Source organism: Zea mays, chromosome 4 (assembly GCF_902167145.1).
Source record: "Zea mays cultivar B73 chromosome 4, Zm-B73-REFERENCE-NAM-5.0, whole genome shotgun sequence".
Lineage (NCBI taxonomy): Eukaryota > Viridiplantae > Streptophyta > Magnoliopsida > Poales > Poaceae > Zea > Zea mays.
Window position 1 is genome coordinate 171,243,026 of NC_050099.1, and position 20,024 is coordinate 171,263,049.

A 20,024-nucleotide genomic window follows, 5' to 3' on the forward strand; every position below is an offset into this window, starting at 1 on the left:
AGATAGACAAGTCATAGACGAATTATATTATATTTTCTTAATATATCCCATCATTGAATACAATAATACCTCTGCCTTGACAAAAGGTTGAATTCCGGAATATGCGGTTGCAGTTACCAGAATCCGTGAACAGTAAGGGAATACTGTTCACTATTTATAGGCACAGGGCGCAGCCTGTGAGGGATTACAAGTATGCCCCTTATAAAAGTTTACAACATTGACTCAGACCTTTATGGACTAAAAGGTCATTCTATCTTTAAGTCGGTTTGTAATACCGAAGCTTCATGAAGAGGGACCTTCGGCCATCTTATACAAACAGCTTCAGCCGAAGGCCGCTTCTTCCTAGAAGACCTTCGGCGACGAAGCCCAGGCCCAACAGGGTCTTTTTGTAAAGTGTCAGTGACTTAGAAAAACAGTAACCGAACCTATCTCCAGTTAGCCAAAACGCCGAGGGCCTCTGCGCAAACTCGCCTCGCGGGCGCGCGCGCGATTTCGCGCGGATCTGGGCCGCCTGGGCTGAATCCGGCCCAGATCTATTTAATTCTTTTCCTCTTTCTTTTTCAGGAAAACTTTAGAAATGTGTAGAAAAATGTAGAAAAATGCTAAAATTGTGAAACTAATTTTCCTAGGATTGTTATTTTCCTTAGAATTTAGTAAAAATAAGTTTGGGATTTTTAGTGTAAGTAAGAAATTTTAGGGTATTTAAAGTGGTTAAAAATGTTGGTTATAGATTTTTAGAAAACAAATGGTAATTCCTAAAATGCCCAAAATTTTTATATGAGTGTTATATAATATTTAGAAACCTTGGGTAAAGTTTGAATTGATTTGGACCTTGTTTGATCACCAAACCCCAAAACACCCCCTGCCCTATGAACTCCTTTACCGACTCCGGAAACCCTAAGTTCCCGGAACTCCGTGAAGGAAAGTTGTATTCAAGACATAAATAATAAGTTTATGCTATCTTTGCATCCTCATGAGCATCCCATAGCATCCATTCTTATACATATGTATGGTTATGATTAGAACGTGAGGAAGAAATCGAAGTTACCGAAGAGGAGACACCACCACCTTCGGAGCCTCAGGCCGGGAATCATTTCTACTTTGACATCTGTGGATCTGAGCCTGATTCACCTGTGAACGAAGGCAAGCCCCGGTGCATGCAACCCCTTTCCTTGAGTTTTTAAATACTTTTCGCACACTTAAGTCTAGTGAAATGTGCATTAAGTTCATAGGAGTTACTTGAAACCCTTTGATGCATTGCTTTCCTTGATATCCATACCTTTATAGATACTTTTGTGAAGTATCAAAATTATGATTTACAAAAATGCTTAGCCTTGCTTAGATCTTGTGGATAGAGGTTATCCTCAATTTAACCATGGAGAGGATGACTTCTACCTGCAAGAATATTTTTATTTGGAGCAATAGTGGGATCTTACTGCAAAGTTCCCCGTGATGCTCTTTCATCCTAAGGAACAGACACAATCCTAAGGATGGAAATACTTAAATTGAGACTTGGGTTAGGAACAGGTGATGTTCTACCCAAGTTGGTTAAGGATTAACGCGTATGTAGGCGTGCTGACCGAGGACCCTTTAACTGGTCACATGCCTCGTCATGGGTAAGCCTTGCCTCGGGCAGACTAAGGCCGGAATAAGATAACACGAAATGGGCGTGGAGCGGTGGCGAGAGTAGCGTGTACCCTCCGTGGCAAGAGACTGGACGGTGGTGTATCTGTGCTCTCGGTTTGCGTGAACCTGATCCGGTCTTAAAAACCCCGGTGGCGGGTTGACATATGCAAGGGTTAAGTGCTACATATGTCGTGTGATTGGAGATCCTCAGCTGAGTATAATCGATTCGGATCGCCGTACCTTCGCGGTTATGAAGACTTGGTCACTTTTCTACAACCTAGAGTCAGGATGTGAACACTATGGATAAAACTAATGTTGTCTTGATTTGATGTGAAATTAGACTAGATGCAAATAGAGTCTATTAATACTTAAGATGGCATTAAAAGATGGAAAGTAAGGACTCACTTTAGTAAGCTTCTTCTGCAAAACTATAAGTTGATTTTTGCTAAAGCCTCTCCTTGACTCCTACTTATCCAGCATACCCTTGAGAGTCTTTTCCTTAGTCGGGTAAGACTTGCTGAGTATTCCATACTTAGGGTTTATCCCTTTGTTGTGTTTAGGTGAGGAAGCGACAAACTTTTGTTGCTTCTGCTCCAAGGTGGTACCAAACGAGGAAAAACAAGACTGAAGTGCGGGAGGACTCGGTCCTCGACTTAGGATCTTTTGTTTATTAAACTTATCGGGAGGAGTTTGTGCCTCCCTTGGTATGTATAATATTACTACTCTGCACTCACTATTAGCTCTGGTCTGTAATAACATAACTCAAGCTTGCTTTTGAAATAAATGTAAGTTTATGTAATTGCTTCTGCATGTCTTTATCTCCGATGTTCTGTAATGTCTGCAAGACGGGTGAAACGTTCCTGGTAAGGTAAGGAAAGATACCAAACTTGTCAAGTAGTTCAGGGGCACCTACAGGGTTGTCTGAAGTTCGTTGGACAAGGACAACTGTAGGTGGGCCTAATTACTTGGGAGGTTCCGTCACAGCTGGTATCGGAGCGTAGCCCTTCTTGGCAGATATTATGAGGCATTTTCAAAAGGATTTTCAAAAGTCTTATCTAAAAACTCTTTTCTCTTCTTACCTAAGTATTCTGAAGAGTCTATCTTAAAGACCAGATAGGAAGAGTGCAACGTATAGAAGGTTGAATCGACTAAGGTTGATTCTGTAATTATACATGCATCATGCTAAGCACTATACTAATACTATTTTCCCCCTTAGAAAAGATGCCGCCACGCACCAGGCTAACGGCACGCAAGTCTACGGGACCAATTGGGGTGCCTCGGCATCAATTGGCTCCCCGACATGAAAGCAGCAGCAGTGGAAGTAATGACCCCATCGGAGATCTTGAAGCTCGTGTGAGTCGACTTCAAGCAGCTCTTCAACAGAGGACCGATGCTTGGGTCGCTGACGGAGATAGAATCAATGAACTGAGAAGGGACATCCGACACTTGCAGGATCAACTCGCTGATCGAGACTTAGCACTTGACTGGGCCGTACAGTCTCGTTTGCTAATGTGTGCTAAGGAAGCAAGGGCTCAGGCCCGAATTAAAGAACTTAGCTCGACTGTCGATGACCTGCAGGTTTATTGCAATACGTTGCATGAGGAAGTCCATATACTTTACTCACAATTACACCCAAGTGAGCCTGCACAACCTGCTGAGGCGGAAGCTGGACCATCTCACGTTGCGGGACGTGCGCTGGGTGGGGAGTTAGACCTTTTTGAGCCCCCTCCTTCTTTGAGGTTGGTTGATGTCTGGACTCCCACACCTGACGATGAAGCCGCCAAGAGTAATGGCAAGCAGGAATAAAGGTGTAATAGAAGTAGAGTAGTGTATGGTAGGGTATTGTAGGGTGTACTGTTGTATAATAGGTTGAACTTTTGTATAATGGGTATTGTATCCTGTTATGTAATATCGAGTCGGTATCATTACTTTTTATAGTAATGTATAATGGAAGGTTTTCTCTGGCACATTTTGTTTACTTCAAATGTTTTTGCCACAGATGCCGACCAGGACTCGAGGACAGGACGCAACAGGAACTTCTGGGGGACGGGATGTTACCCCAAACCCACCTCCAGTTCCTCCCACGTTAGCCGAGGCGATCGCCGCCTTGGTGAATGCCACCGCGGACAATACCTGCTTCCTTAGGGAAATGGCGGGTCAGCAGCAATTCCAGCAGCAAGCAGGAAGGGGTTTTCCGCAAGGCCCTCGTGAGACCACCTATCTGGATTTCTCGGAAACCCGTCCACCTCTATTCGTCAAGGCAGAAGATCCCCTAGAAGCTGACGAGTGGATTCGGGTTATTGAGCAAAAGTTTGGTCTTCTCCGTTGCTCAGAAACGCAGAAGCCGTTATTCGCCGCACAACAACTCCGTGGTCCTGCCAGTACCTGGTGGGGAAATTTTGTGGCTATCCAACCTGTCAACCATCAAGTCACTTGGGATGAGTTTAAAGCAGCCTTCCGTGAACACTACATTCCCGAAGGAGTGCTACATATGAAACAAGAGGAGTTTATGAAGTTACAACAAGGTGGAGATACCGTCAACCAATATCTCAACAAATTCAATCACCTGTCGCAGTATGCCATTGACCAGGTGAATACGGATTTAAAGAAGAAGAAATGTTTTATGCGGGGACTGAATGATCGGCTACAAAGGAAAATGGCCACATGCATAGATCTCACGTATGGAAAGGCTGTCAGCACAGCCTTATCTGTTGAAGCCAAATACACAAATTCTGGGAAGAATAAGGGATTCGGTGGTGAGAGGCCTAGTCAGGGCCAGGCGAAGAAACCACGGTTTGTGATCCGACCTTCAAGCCAAAATCGCCCTTTTTCTCGTCCACCTTCATTTCCCTTCAAACAGCCAATCATTATCCGCCCCAACAATGCCCCCACTACCCCAAAACAGCCGGGTGCCCCAGGCACTCGATTTCCTGCCTTGCCTAGTTCTTCAACTGGGTGCTTTAATTGCGGCAAGTCGGGACACTTCATCAAAGACTGCCCATATCCTAGGCAAAATCAATCTAATGCTTCGCAAGGATCTGGGAAATCAGCTCAGCCTAAAGGAAATGCTATGGGGAAGAATACGAAGAAAACGGGGCGTGTATATTACACTCAAGTGGTGTAACACCTATTTTGTAACATATAATAAAAGAGGAGGAATTAATTCCTTTATCTATTTGCATGTGTCATTTCTACTTACTATCAAATGTAAACACACCACTTACACAATTAAATAAATACCCCAAAGACACCTAAATAAATTTTGCATCATGCTGAGTTTTACTCGATTGCGCATTTGTGGTTAATAAAATAAATGAGTCATTAGCAACATATCAATGGATCCATAAAAATTTAAACTCTAAACTTGGGGATAAAACCATGAAAATAGAGAGGAAGGAATATTATTTAATACAAAATAATATTATAATTAAATAACTTCACCATCTGTGGGTATGACCAAATTGCAGGGTTAACATGAATTTGAATTAGCACCTGAGTTAAATTCAAAATTTGAATTCAAATGAATTAAGAATAAAATGAAATGAAACAGAAAATAAAAAGAAATAGGGAAGGAGGGCTTACCGGGCCAGCTTACCGCAATTCCGGCCCACCAGGATTTTCTCACCCGCGCAGCCCACCTCCCTATTCCCTGACCCCGTGACCCCACCGTGCAGTCGCCGTGCCCTACACACCAAACCGACGACTTCCGCCTGGGACCCACCTCGTCAGTCCTCCACGCCGAGGCCGGCCATGGCGGTAACAGCTCCCGCGAATGTCGCGCGCCTGGGCGGACGCAATAGGACCCAATCTCCCCCCATGACCGACCTTCGCGGGGCTTATAAAACCTCTGGGCGCCGATGCCATCCCGGGGAGAGACGAATTTCGCCGGCGCCACCATTGTCCAGTGACAACAGAACCACTGAGAGAAGGGTGGGGTTCCAGCCGCACCTGCGAATCGACGCCGCCGCCCCAAGCCCCGGGTGGAAAGGAGTAGAGCATCACCCGTGCAAGTGGAGTCTGGCCGCGGCATCGCTCGGTGTTGTGGGGGCGCGTCGTCGCCGCAATTCCTCGCTGGAATCCGAATTTGGCCGTGGAACCGCGCGTCTTCGTGGGCAAGTCACGGCGCTACGTGAATTACGGTATGGTTTCCTCCCCTGTGTTCGCGCTTATCCCTATCGCATATTGCACCTCTCGGGTGGGGTTTTGGGGCGCTGTGCGAGGGTAATCGAACTCGACGACGATGTGCTGTCACGGTGGAGCTCGCCGTCGCCGATGGTGAGGACGGGGGGTGATGACGGTTGTGGTCCGTCCATTTGTTGATGAGCGCCTAGGATTAGATCTGGCATAGGATGGTCCTCGCCCATCGATCCTGCAACGAACGGCTGCGATTAGAAGCCAAGTTACCCTTTCGCAACTTTGTCTGGTGACGGCTGGATCGGGATCCTACGACTGCGATTGGAACCCGGCATTCCAGTGCGGGCGTGGGTTGATAGCCGTTGATCTCGTGATCCACGGCTCATGTGTGTAGGCGGGTTTGATCTAATCTCGGCCTTCAATACTCAGTCGAACGGCTAGGATCGCTTCATACCCCTTCGGCCTGGAGATTTTTTCTAAAGAACCCTCGGACTTTAGTGAAAACAACCCGCAGTCCTATCTGCAGGACTCTGTGTCTTGGGACCTTTTGCCCCGTGGCCCCTGGCATTTCCAGAAATTGAGGCCCAGTCCATAGCTCTTTAAATTCAGTTATTTAATTATGGAAATTACTTTTTAATACAAAATAATTGCTAGAACTTTGATAATTCATAGAAAATACATATGAACCCCAAATTAATCCATTCCACTTTCTAAATTTTTGTAATTTTATTCTTTATCACCTAGAGCCTCTGTTATATCATGAAAACAGTAAGAAATTAATCTCACACTTAATCTTATTTAAAGCACATGAAACCTTTGAAAATCCATAACTTAAATTCTATAACTCCAAAAATTGTGATTCCTGTTCCTAGAATTTTATTTTAATGTGTAGATTATTACTGTGTATTTTATTTATATGTTTGGTGTAATGTTAATTTCTCTATATGCACTGTGCTTGTTTGTATTGTGGCGAGTAGAAGAGCCCGTGACTGAAGATCCTGGTGAGCAGCAGGCTGAAGTAGCTGAGCAGGAGCTCATTGAAGGCAAGTTGTGCCCTTGACCACATTTTACCCAATAATGTTCTTTAATATCACTTATCCATGCATAGGTTAATTTTGATGGGACCCAATAGGTCACCCTAGATTGTTTATCTCATTACCTTGTTTACCCCTGAATCACTTGGGTAGTTTGCTATTGCTTTATATGGTTTTGGGATAATCATTTATCACCTCTATGTTCCAATTCTTGTTGTTATTCTGTTTATGTTCATGTTGTTATCATTAATGTTAATTGGAACATAGAGCTTAACTTGAGAACCACGTGCCACCACAAGGGTTTAATGGGACGCCCTTGGCTGATTAACTAGGAAAGCTAGTGGAAGACTACCTTACCCGAAAGGGGCAAGGGCAGTAGGGGAGAGGTCAGTGCGGGGAGGTCCCTGGTTGATTTTGCTGCGATGGCGGTCAGCCAGGAACCCTGTACTGGATCTTCCCATAAACTGTAGCGGGTTTTCGGAAGCTAGTGGAACTTTGTAAAGGCCTCGTAGTGTTGCCCTGCCGCGCTTCCTAGGTAGAGGTGTATGGGATTCGCGACCCCTTGGCAGATGGGTAACATGACTTGTGGGTAAAGGGTACAACCTCTGCAGAGTGTAAAACTGGTATACTAGCCGTGCTCGCGGTCATGAGCAGCTCAGGACTCTCTGATGTTTAAATTATGGAACTTAAATTCAATTTTGTCATTTGCATTGCATGGGTTTATTATTAATTTTGTTCTATTACTTTATTTAAGGTTTGGTATTTACTTACACTTAGTAATTGCTAATAAAATTTTGACCAACTACTTAAAAGCAATGCTCAGCTTTAACCATTCTCTTTGATAAGCCTTACACTCCATGAGCTCCCACCTTTGGTGAGTTCATGTCACATTATTCCCCACAACTTGTTGAGCGATGATCATGTGTGAGCTCACCCTTGCTGTCTCACACCCCCCCCACAGGAGAAGAACAGGTGGTTCAGGAGGAGCCACAAGGCGAGGAGTATGATCTGATCTAGGTGGCGTTTCTCAGTTGACATTGGCGCCAACGATCCTTAGTTCGTTTTATGTTTATTCTTTTATTTTGTAATAAGTCTTCCGCTATGTAATAAATACTCTGATGTTATTGACATTTATCTCTATACACTCTGTTATTATATGTGTTGTCTTCTTGGCGCATGTATGAGATGCACCTGGCTTTGTTCTTTAAAGTCGGGTGTTACAGAAGTGGTATCAGAGGAAATGTTGACTGTAGGACGAAACCTAGATAGAAATGGACAAAACCCTTATCTACTTATCTTACTCTGATTCATTCCATACTTACCTTATCTTGATCCTATCTCACCTTCTACTGTTCTACTCTGATCATTCTTACCTTTTCTACTCTGAGACAAGATGGATTTCAAACCTTGGAATCCCTACCCCTGTGACATTCTTAAGAGTTAGGGAACCCGAAACAAAAGTTAAAACTATTTTCTTAAAAAAATGTTGGTTGATTGTGCTGATGCTAAATGTCTGATTTGCTTCTTTGATTGATTGAATTATTATAGATGGACATCTTAGCATGTACCAACATAAGGTATTGAATTAGCTATAGTAGGTGAAATATTAATCTGCTTAGCTAATAAATCCCCCGTAGTAACATTCCTCGTAACTACTCGCCTTGTCTACAATTCTTCCTTTCTTACCCTGTGTTTCTAACCCAGATGGATTATCCCTATAGTGTTAGAAGAGAGCACTATAGACGTGATCCTTGGTATGTCGTGGTTAAGAAAGGCAAAGACAGTTTATACACCGTGCTAAGGGAACCATAGAACTCACCAGTTCCAAAGGACAAAGATTTGAAGTTGAAGTTGCAGTAACTACCACCATCAGATTAGCAGCATTCTTAGTCGATGTGAAGTTTGTTGGTGACAACATCCGTGTGGTTAAGGATTTTCTGGATGTCTTTCCAGAGGAGTTACCAGGGATGCCACCAGATACGGAAGTTGAGTTGGTCATTGATCTCTTACCTAGGACTACTCCTATTTCTAAACGGCCATACAGGAGGTCCCTTAGAAGAGTTTAAGGGACTAAAGAAGCAGTTAACGGGATTACAGGAGGCTAGTTACTTGCGTTCGAGTTCCTCACCTTGGAAAGCACCGGTACTGTTTGTACAGAAGAAGGATGGATCACAAAGAATGTGTGTGGATTATAGATCTCTTAATGATGTTACGGTGAAGAACAAGTATCCATTACCCCGTATTGAGGATTTATTTGATCAGATGAGAGGTGCTAGAGTATTTTCGAAGATTGATCTCCGATCGGGATACCATCAGATGAGGATTAGACCATCGGATATTCCCAAGACGGCTTTCTCGACTAGATATGGACTATATGAGTTTACTGTTATGTCGTTTGGATTAACGAATGCACCAGCTTATTTTATGAACTTAATGAATAAGGTGTTTATGGAGTATTTGGATAGATTCGTCGTGGTGTTTATCGACGATATTCTTATCTATTCTAAGAATGAAAGTGATCATGAACAACATCTAAGGTTGGTGCTACAGAAGTTACGAGATAATCAACTCTACGTCAAGTATAGCAAATGCGAGTTTTGGATTGACAAGGTGCCATTCCTTGGACATGTCATTTCTAATGGAGGAATATCAGTGGATCCTGCTAAAGTCAAAGAGATAGTGGCGTGGAGCATACCCACTACAGTTACTGAGATTCGGAGTTTCTTGGGACTAGCAGGATATTATCGAAGATTTATCGAAGGATTTTCTAAGACTGCTAAGCCTATGACTTCGCTTTTGGAGAAAGGAAAGGAATTTAAGTGGGACGAGAAGTGTCAAAACAGCTTTGATCTATTGAAAAAGAAGTTGATGTCGCCACCAGTATTGGTTATGCCAGATCTACAGAAAGGATTTGATATCCATTGTGATGCATGTGGCCAAGGCTTAGGATGTGTGCTCATGCAAGAAGGACATGTGATTGCTTATGCTTCTCGTCAGTTGCGGAAGCATGAACTGAACTACCCCACCCATGACTTGGAACTAGCAGCAGTTGTGCATGCACTTAAGATTTGGAGACACTACATTATGGGGACTAAGTGCCAAGTATATACGGATCATAAGAGTTTGAAGTATATATTCACTCAGAAGGATCTCAACCTTAGGCAACGTCGTTGGTTGGAGCTTATAAAGGATTATGATTTGGAGATTCACTATCACCCGGGCAAGGCTAATTTGGTTGCAGATGCCTTGAGTCGCAAGGAGCATGTTCATTCAGCTATTGTTGCCCAGCTACCCGATGAGATTGTTGAGGATTTCAGGAGACTTAACCTGGGGATAGTTGCTCATACTGAAGGAGTTACCATTGAGTTGGAACCTACCTTGGAGCAAGAGATCCGCAAAGGACAAATTGGTGATGCTAAAATAAAAGAGATTAAGGATCTGATTACTGAAGGTCGAGTTCCGGAGTTCACGGAAGATGAGCAAGGCACTGTATGGTTCAAGGACAGAATGTGTGTTCCTGATATTAAAAGCCTTCGAGAGACTATATTGAAAGAGGCCCATGACTCGGATTATTCTATTCATCCTGGTAGTACTAAGATGTATCAAGATTTGAAGCAGAAGTATTGGTGGTATGGACTAAAGAGAGATGTGGCTGCACATGTGGCTATGTGCGATGTATGCCAAAGAGTTAAAGCTGAACACCAGAGGCCAGCCGGACTACTGCACCCACTGAAGATACCTGAGTGGAAATGGGAAGAGATTGGCATGGACTTCATTGTTGGATTACCCCGCACGTCTGCTGGATATGATTCTATATGGGTGATTGTGAACAGGCTAACCAAGGTAGCCCACTTTATTCCAGTGAAGACCACGTATTCAGGTGCCAAGTTGGCAGAGTTGTACATGGCACGGATTGTATGCTTACATGGTGTGCCAAAGAAGATCGTGTCTGATCGAGGATCACAGTTTACCTCTCGGTATTGGAAGAAGTTGCACGAGTCATTGGATACAAGATTGAATTTTAGTACAGCTTATCACCCTTAGACTGATGGACAAACTGAAAGGACTAATCAAGTATTGGAAGATATGTTGAGAGCTTGTGCCCTTCAGCATGGAGGAAGTTGGGATAAAAGTTTTCCTTATGCTGAGTTCTCATATAATAATAGTTATCAGGCCAGTCTGAAGATGTCACCTTTTGAAGCTTTATACGGGAGAAAGTGCAGAACTCCTTTGTATTGGGATCAGACTAGAGAAAGATAGTTCTTTGGGGCCTGAACTGATTCAAGAAGCAGAAGAACAAGTTCGTCTAATTCGAGAGAATTTGATGGTAGCTCAAACCAGGCAAAAGAGCTATGCTGATAATAGAAGAAGACCGCTGGAATTTGAGGAAGGAGATTATGTGTACCTCAAGGTGTCACCACTTCGTGGAATGAGGAGATTCAAAGTTAAGGGCAAATTGTTCTCTCGCTACATTGGATTATTCTGAGTTTTTAGGCAAGTTGGAGAGATGGCCTATTAACTCGAGCTACCTGATAATCTATCTGATGTGCATAATGTATTTCATGTGTCTCAACTTAAGAAGTGTCCCCGTGTCCCTCAGGAACAGTTACCAATGGAAGACCTTAGTGTTCAAGATGATCTAACTTATGCTGAGTACCCTATCAAGATTTTGGACACTTTGACTCGAGTTACAAGAAATAAGGTGATAAAGATGTGTAAGGTACAATGGAGTCACCACGGAGAAGATGAAGCAACTTGGGAAAGAGAAGAAGAGCTTCGCATAGATTTTCCCCACCTTTTCTCTAGTTCTTCTTAAATCTCGAGGACGAGATTATTTTTAAGGGGGGTAGGATTTGTAACACCTATTTTGTAACATATAATAAAAGAGGAGGAATTAATTCCTTTATCTATTTGCATGTGTCATTTCTACTTACTATCAAATGTAAACACACCACTTACACAATTAAATAAATACCCCAAAGACACCTAAATAAATTTTGCATCATGCTGAGTTTTACTCGATTGCGCATTTGTGGTTAATAAAATAAATGAGTCATTAGCAACATATCAATGGATCCATAAAAATTTAAACTCTAAACTTGGGGATAAAACCATGAAAATAGAGAGGAAGGAATATTATTTAATACAAAATAATATTATAATTAAATAACTTCACCATCTGTGGGTATGACCAAATTGCAGGGTTAACATGAATTTGAATTAGCACCTGAGTTAAATTCAAAATTTGAATTCAAATGAATTAAGAATAAAATGAAATGAAACAGAAAATAAAAAGAAATAGGGAAGGAGGGCTTACCGGGCCAGCTTACCGCAATTCCGGCCCACCAGGATTTTCTCACCCGCGCAGCCCACCTCCCTATTCCCTGACCCCGTGACCCCACCGTGCAGTCGCCGTGCCCTACACACCAAACCGACGACTTCCGCCTGGGACCCACCTCGTCAGTCCTCCACGCCGAGGCCGGCCATGGCGGTAACAGCTCCCGCGAATGTCGCGCGCCTGGGCGGACGCAATAGGACCCAATCTCCCCCCATGACCGACCTTCGCGGGGCTTATAAAACCTCTGGGCGCCGATGCCATCCCGGGGAGAGACGAATTTCGCCGGCGCCACCATTGTCCAGTGACAACAGAACCACTGAGAGAAGGGTGGGGTTCCAGCCGCACCTGCGAATCGACGCCGCCGCCCCAAGCCCCGGGTGGAAAGGAGTAGAGCATCACCCGTGCAAGTGGAGTCTGGCCGCGGCATCGCTCGGTGTTGTGGGGGCGCGTCGTCGCCGCAATTCCTCGCTGGAATCCGAATTTGGCCGTGGAACCGCGCGTCTTCGTGGGCAAGTCACGGCGCTACGTGAATTACGGTATGGTTTCCTCCCCTGTGTTCGCGCTTATCCCTATCGCATATTGCACCTCTCGGGTGGGGTTTTGGGGCGCTGTGCGAGGGTAATCGAACTCGACGACGATGTGCTGTCACGGTGGAGCTCGCCGTCGCCGATGGTGAGGACGGGGGGTGATGACGGTTGTGGTCCGTCCATTTGTTGATGAGCGCCTAGGATTAGATCTGGCATAGGATGGTCCTCGCCCATCGATCCTGCAACGAACGGCTGCGATTAGAAGCCAAGTTACCCTTTCGCAACTTTGTCTGGTGACGGCTGGATCGGGATCCTACGACTGCGATTGGAACCCGGCATTCCAGTGCGGGCGTGGGTTGATAGCCGTTGATCTCGTGATCCACGGCTCATGTGTGTAGGCGGGTTTGATCTAATCTCGGCCTTCAATACTCAGTCGAACGGCTAGGATCGCTTCATACCCCTTCGGCCTGGAGATTTTTTCTAAAGAACCCTCGGACTTTAGTGAAAACAACCCGCAGTCCTATCTGCAGGACTCTGTGTCTTGGGACCTTTTGCCCCGTGGCCCCTGGCATTTCCAGAAATTGAGGCCCAGTCCATAGCTCTTTAAATTCAGTTATTTAATTATGGAAATTACTTTTTAATACAAAATAATTGCTAGAACTTTGATAATTCATAGAAAATACATATGAACCCCAAATTAATCCATTCCACTTTCTAAATTTTTGTAATTTTATTCTTTATCACCTAGAGCCTCTGTTATATCATGAAAACAGTAAGAAATTAATCTCACACTTAATCTTATTTAAAGCACATGAAACCTTTGAAAATCCATAACTTAAATTCTATAACTCCAAAAATTGTGATTCCTGTTCCTAGAATTTTATTTTAATGTGTAGATTATTACTGTGTATTTTATTTATATGTTTGGTGTAATGTTAATTTCTCTATATGCACTGTGCTTGTTTGTATTGTGGCGAGTAGAAGAGCCCGTGACTGAAGATCCTGGTGAGCAGCAGGCTGAAGTAGCTGAGCAGGAGCTCATTGAAGGCAAGTTGTGCCCTTGACCACATTTTACCCAATAATGTTCTTTAATATCACTTATCCATGCATAGGTTAATTTTGATGGGACCCAATAGGTCACCCTAGATTGTTTATCTCATTACCTTGTTTACCCCTGAATCACTTGGGTAGTTTGCTATTGCTTTATATGGTTTTGGGATAATCATTTATCACCTCTATGTTCCAATTCTTGTTGTTATTCTGTTTATGTTCATGTTGTTATCATTAATGTTAATTGGAACATAGAGCTTAACTTGAGAACCACGTGCCACCACAAGGGTTTAATGGGACGCCCTTGGCTGATTAACTAGGAAAGCTAGTGGAAGACTACCTTACCCGAAAGGGGCAAGGGCAGTAGGGGAGAGGTCAGTGCGGGGAGGTCCCTGGTTGATTTTGCTGCGATGGCGGTCAGCCAGGAACCCTGTACTGGATCTTCCCATAAACTGTAGCGGGTTTTCGGAAGCTAGTGGAACTTTGTAAAGGCCTCGTAGTGTTGCCCTGCCGCGCTTCCTAGGTAGAGGTGTATGGGATTCGCGACCCCTTGGCAGATGGGTAACATGACTTGTGGGTAAAGGGTACAACCTCTGCAGAGTGTAAAACTGGTATACTAGCCGTGCTCGCGGTCATGAGCAGCTCAGGACTCTCTGATGTTTAAATTATGGAACTTAAATTCAATTTTGTCATTTGCATTGCATGGGTTTATTATTAATTTTGTTCTATTACTTTATTTAAGGTTTGGTATTTACTTACACTTAGTAATTGCTAATAAAATTTTGACCAACTACTTAAAAGCAATGCTCAGCTTTAACCATTCTCTTTGATAAGCCTTACACTCCATGAGCTCCCACCTTTGGTGAGTTCATGTCACATTATTCCCCACAACTTGTTGAGCGATGATCATGTGTGAGCTCACCCTTACTGTCTCACACCCCCCCCACAGGAGAAGAACAGGTGGTTCAGGAGGAGCCACAAGGCGAGGAGTATGATCTGATCTAGGTGGCGTTTCTCAGTTGACATTGGCGCCAACGATCCTTAGTTCGTTTTATGTTTATTCTTTTATTTTGTAATAAGTCTTCCGCTATGTAATAAATACTCTGATGTTATTGACATTTATCTCTATACACTCTGTTATTATATGTGTTGTCTTCTTGGCGCATGTATGAGATGCACCTGGCTTTGTTCTTTAAAGTCGGGTGTTACAAGTGGCTACTACACCGGAAGGAGAGCCGATGATGATGGGTACGTTTCCCATGGCCAGCCACCCAGCAATTATTCTTTTTGATTCTGGTGCTTCACATACATTTATTAGCAAGAAGTTTGTGGAACAACATCATATTGCATACCATGAATCAAAGGAGGGATTTAAAATCCATTCACCTGGGGGACACATTTATACTAGAGAAGTGGCCTATGGAGTGCCAGTAACAATGGCCGGACGGAACTTTCCTGCTAATATGATCGTTCTGAAAGGCCAGGATATAGATGTAATCTTGGGTATGAATTGGTTAACCCAACACAAGGCAATTCTCAACACTGAACTCAGAACCGTCAGGTTGAGCTATAACCAAGAAGAGATTCTTTTGACTCTCCCCGCAACCAATCCAGCCAAAGCTTCTGGTAGAGTCTATGAAGCCATTGTACCGGAGATCAAGAACATTCCGGTAGTATGTGAGTTTCCAGATGTATTTCCGGAAGATTTGCCTGGACTGCCCCCTGAAAGAGATGTAGAATTCGTAATTGAGCTAAAGCCCGGTACGGCTCCCATCTCCCGAAGATCGTACCGTATGCCCCCTAATGAATTGGCGGAATTGAAAATTCAATTACAAGATCTACTGAATAAGGGATTCATCCGGCCAAGCTCGTCCCCTTGGGGTTGTCCCGCCATTTTTGTTAAGAAGAAGGATCAAACCTTGAGAATCTGCGTGGATTATCGACCCCTAAATGAGGTCACCATCAAGAATAAGTACCCCCTTCCAAGGATCGACATATTATTTGATCAACTGACTGGAGCGAGGGTATTTTCCAAAATTGATCTCAGGTCGGGCTATCATCAAATCCGTATTCGGCCCGAGGATATACCGAAGACCGCGTTTACTACGCGGTATGGATTGTTTGAATACTTGGTAATGTCTTTCGGGCTCACAAATGCTCCTGCCCATTTCACTTATTTAATGAACTCGGTGTTCATGCCCGAATTGGACAAGTTCGTGGTAGTCTTCATCGACGATATCTTGATATATTCCAAGAATGAAGAAGACCATGCTCAGCATTTACGGATTGTATTGACGCGCCTAAGGGAACACCAACTATATGCCAAGTTCAGCAAGTGCGCGTTCTGGCTGGAAGAAATTCAATTTTTGGGGCACGTGTTATCAGCTAAAGGAATTGCGGTAGATCCTAGCAAGGTCAAAGATATTCTGGAGTGGAAACCTCCAACCACTGTTCACCAAGTCCGGAGTTTTCTTGGACTAGCTGGGTATTATCGCAGATTCATACCAGATTTCTCTAAGCTTGTGAAGCCAATCACAAGTTTATTGAAGAATGACATTAAGTTCAATTGGTCTTCTAAGTGTAATGAAGCCTTTGAGCAACTGAAGACACTATTGACCACTGCTCCGGTATTGGCTCAACCGGACATCACTAAACCTTTTGACGTATATTGTGATGCATCTGGCAGTGGGCTCGGCTGTGTACTGATGCAAGAGGGCCGAGTGATTGCGTATGCTTCAAGGCAGTTGCGCCGCCATGAGGAGCACTATCCAACTCATGATCTGGAGCTAGCTGCTGTGGTTCATGCCCTAAAGATTTGGCGTCACTATCTGCTGGGAAATATCTGTCACATATATACAGATCATAAAAGTTTGAAGTACATCTTCACCCAGTCAGAGTTAAATATGAGGCAAAGACGATGGCTTGAGCTCATTAAAGACTATGAACTGGAGATCCATTATCACCCAGGCAAGGCCAATGTGGTGGCAGATGCATTGAGTCGTAAGACTTCCTGCCACTGTCTTATGGCAAAGACCTCCGAGAACACTTTGTGTCAAGAAATGGAAAAGCTAAACCTGGGGATCATCCAACAAGGGACTCTAAATCAACTAAAGCTTGAGTCAATCATTTTGCAAAGAATAATTGATGCTCAAAAGGATAATCTGGGTATGAAGCACATTCGAGAGAAGATAAGGGCTAGAACAACCAAGTGTTTCAAGGAAGACGATCAAGGTGTGATATGGTTTAAAAACCGCATAGTTGTGCCAAAGAACGAAGAGCTCCGCCAGCAAATTCTGGATGAAGCACATCTTAGTCGTTATTCTATTCATCCCGGAAGCACTAAGATGTATCAAGACTTAAAGCAACATTATTGGTGGACAAAGATGAAAATCGAAATTGCACGCTATGTGGCAAAGTGTGACACTTGCAGACGTGTCAAGGCCATACACATGAAGACTGTTGGTCCATTACAATCCTTGCCAATCCCAACATGGAAATGGGAAGACATCAGTATGGACTTTATTGTGGGATTACCCAGGACGGCCAAAGGGTATGATTCCATTTGGGTTATCGTTGATCGACTCACAAAAATTGCCCACTTCTTACCTGTCAAGGTCACATATACAGTAGCCACTTATGCAGCATTATACATTGCCCGTATTCTCAGTCTGCATGGTATTCCGAAGACCATTGTGTCGGATCGTGGACCTCAATTTGTAGCCAAGTTCTGGGAAGCATTTCACAACTCCTTGGGTACTAAATTACTCCACAGTTCGGCTTATCATCCTCAAACCAGTGGGCAGACTGAGAGGGTGAACCAAATACTTGAAGATATGCTGCGGGCATGTGTCCTGGACTTCTCACCAAAATGGGATGAATGTTTGCCCCTAGCGGAGTTTTCATACAATAACAGTTATCAAGAAAGTATCAAGATGGCACCTTTTGAAGCTTTATATGGACGACGGTGTCGAACTCCGCTAAATTGGTCTGAACCTGGAGAACGATATTTCTTTAGGCCTGATATGGTGAAAGAGGTCGAAGAAAAGGTTCAGAAAATTATCTATAATATGAAGAAAGCTCAGGCTCGACAAAAGAGTTATGCAGACCGACGAAGACAACCCTTATGCTTTCTGGTAGACGATTATGTCTACTTAAAGGTTTCACCAATGAAGGGTATATCGCGTTTCGGGGTTAAAGGGAAGCTTGCACCCAGGTACATTGGTCCATTCCTGGTGCTTGAGCAATGTGGACCAGTGGCATATCGACTTCAGCTCCCCGAAACATTGTCTGCTGTGCATAATGTGTTCCACGTGTCACAATTGAAGAAGTGTCTTCGGGTTCCTGATCGAACCATTGAAGCGACTGATGTTGTCCTGGAATCAGACTTAACATACTCGGAACATCCTATTCGAGTTCTGGACCAAAGGGACAGGATCACCCGAAGAAAGACTCTCAAGTTTTATAAGATACAGTGGAACCAGCATTCTGAAGATGAAGCTACATGGGAAACCCAAGATTTTCTAGAAAAGAATTTTCCAGGCTTTCTAACCTCTTGTAAATTGTAAAGTCTGTATAGCTGTGTAATAAAGAAGTAACCCCCACATCACCCCTGCCTTCTACCAAAATTAAGGAAATAAAAATGTGATGTGTTTCCTTTACCATTACCTACCCTAGGATTTTAATCTCGGGACGAGATTCTTTTATGCACTACAGTAAACGCAGAAACGTCCGATGGCCAAAGCCGTCGGACATAAGGAATAAACCGTCGGAAATAGATTATTTCCGACGGTCAAGCCTTATCTCCGACGGCTTTAAGCCGTCGGAGATAACTCGTCGGAAATAGTGCTATGTCCGACGGCAGCCGTCGGACATAAGTTATCTCCGACGGCTGCCTATGCCCGTCGGAGATAACAAATCCCAACCGTTTTACCGGTCGGGATGTGGGTCCCACTGAATTAAGTCCGACGGCTCCCGCTAGGCCGTCGGAGATAAGCATTGCTTATGTCCGACGGTAGTTAATGCCGTCGGAAATAACAAAAGAGTTATGTCCGACGGCTACCATTAAGCCGTCGGACATAACAAATTACAGAATTTACACAAAATTCTGTTTTTTAAAAAATCTGACATTTACAAAACAAAAACAGATTCATGCACATATACAAATTCACATTCACAATCACAAATACACACATTCTAATAAGTATTCACAATCACAAATAGTCTCACATAAATATTAACATTCACAAATTTAACATCAACATATAGGTTCGACGGTTGTTGCAAACTGAAATTGTGTCTCACAAACAAGTGTTGCAAAGTGTTTCATAAAAAAACATCACGACACATCAATCATATCCATCGTCTGGATGGTTCGAGTAGCCACCTCCTCCGGCTGGACTCTGCGTGTTGAAAATGGTGTTCACCCACGAATTTGTTGTGTCGTCCTGACCAGACCCATCTCCAGGTGCGGCAACTGAAGCGGGTGGTGTCTGAAATCCCTATAACACAAGCACATGAAATAGTAACCACTCAGTTGTTCATTTAAACACATAAGACATTTATGAACATGTCACACACGCATATGTGTACATACCATAGGGAATTGTGACGGAGGCGGAGGCGGAGGTGGAGGCGCCAACATTGGCATTGGCAGTGCAAAGTCCGGAGGCGGCATCCCATATGTCGGCATCGGGACGCTCGCTTGTTGGGCTAGTTGCTACAAATTATATACAAGTCATTGTTGAACAAACAAGATACACATCAAGTGTTTTGCAAAATAAGCTACAAAATGTTACTTCAACTTACCGAGAGAAGAGCTTGATTTTGGGCCTGGAGGCTTGCATAATACTCGTCCCTCTTCTTCTGGTACTCGGCTTGTTGTCTCTGGTATTCAGATTGTTGCCTCTGGTACTCCAATTGTTCCCTCAAGACTGATTGATGGTACTCTGCCTGTTGACGCAACACTGCAAGCTCTATCTCATGGGCTGCTGATCGTGAACGGGACGACTGTGAAGACGACGATGTGGATTGTCGTCCACGGCGTCTCAGCTCTCTGGAATCAATCGTAGAATCAAAAATACCCAACCTACAAGAGTGAACCATGCACTTAGTATAGTAACTCATGGCTCAGTTGAATCGCAAGCATATGATGACAATTTTGAAAACCAAATCAAATAATCTCACCGTCCATGGGCTTGTCCTCCTGCGCTAGCATAGGCTGCCTGAGGGTCGATTGGCTGGCTCCTCCAATCGTACTCCTCCCCATGGCGTTGAACCATCTCCTGCCCATACGAAGCCTGGAGGCAAACAATATCA

General features: G+C 43.8%; 1 protein-coding gene across 1 annotated transcript; it reads right to left on the minus strand.

The window, feature by feature from the left end:
* Positions 1 to 18,901: 18,901 nt before the first annotated feature.
* Positions 18,902 to 19,419, minus strand: LOC118476980 (LOB domain-containing protein 13-like). The gene is made up of 2 exons (XM_035967400.1): positions 19,303 to 19,419; positions 18,902 to 19,207 (listed from the first exon to the last, which is right to left on the minus strand). The coding sequence occupies exons 1-2, from the start codon at positions 19,396 to 19,398 to the stop codon at positions 19,055 to 19,057; spliced, it is 249 nt and encodes an 82-aa protein (XP_035823293.1). The 5' UTR covers positions 19,399 to 19,419; the 3' UTR covers positions 18,902 to 19,054.
* Positions 19,420 to 20,024: the final 605 nt, after the last annotated feature.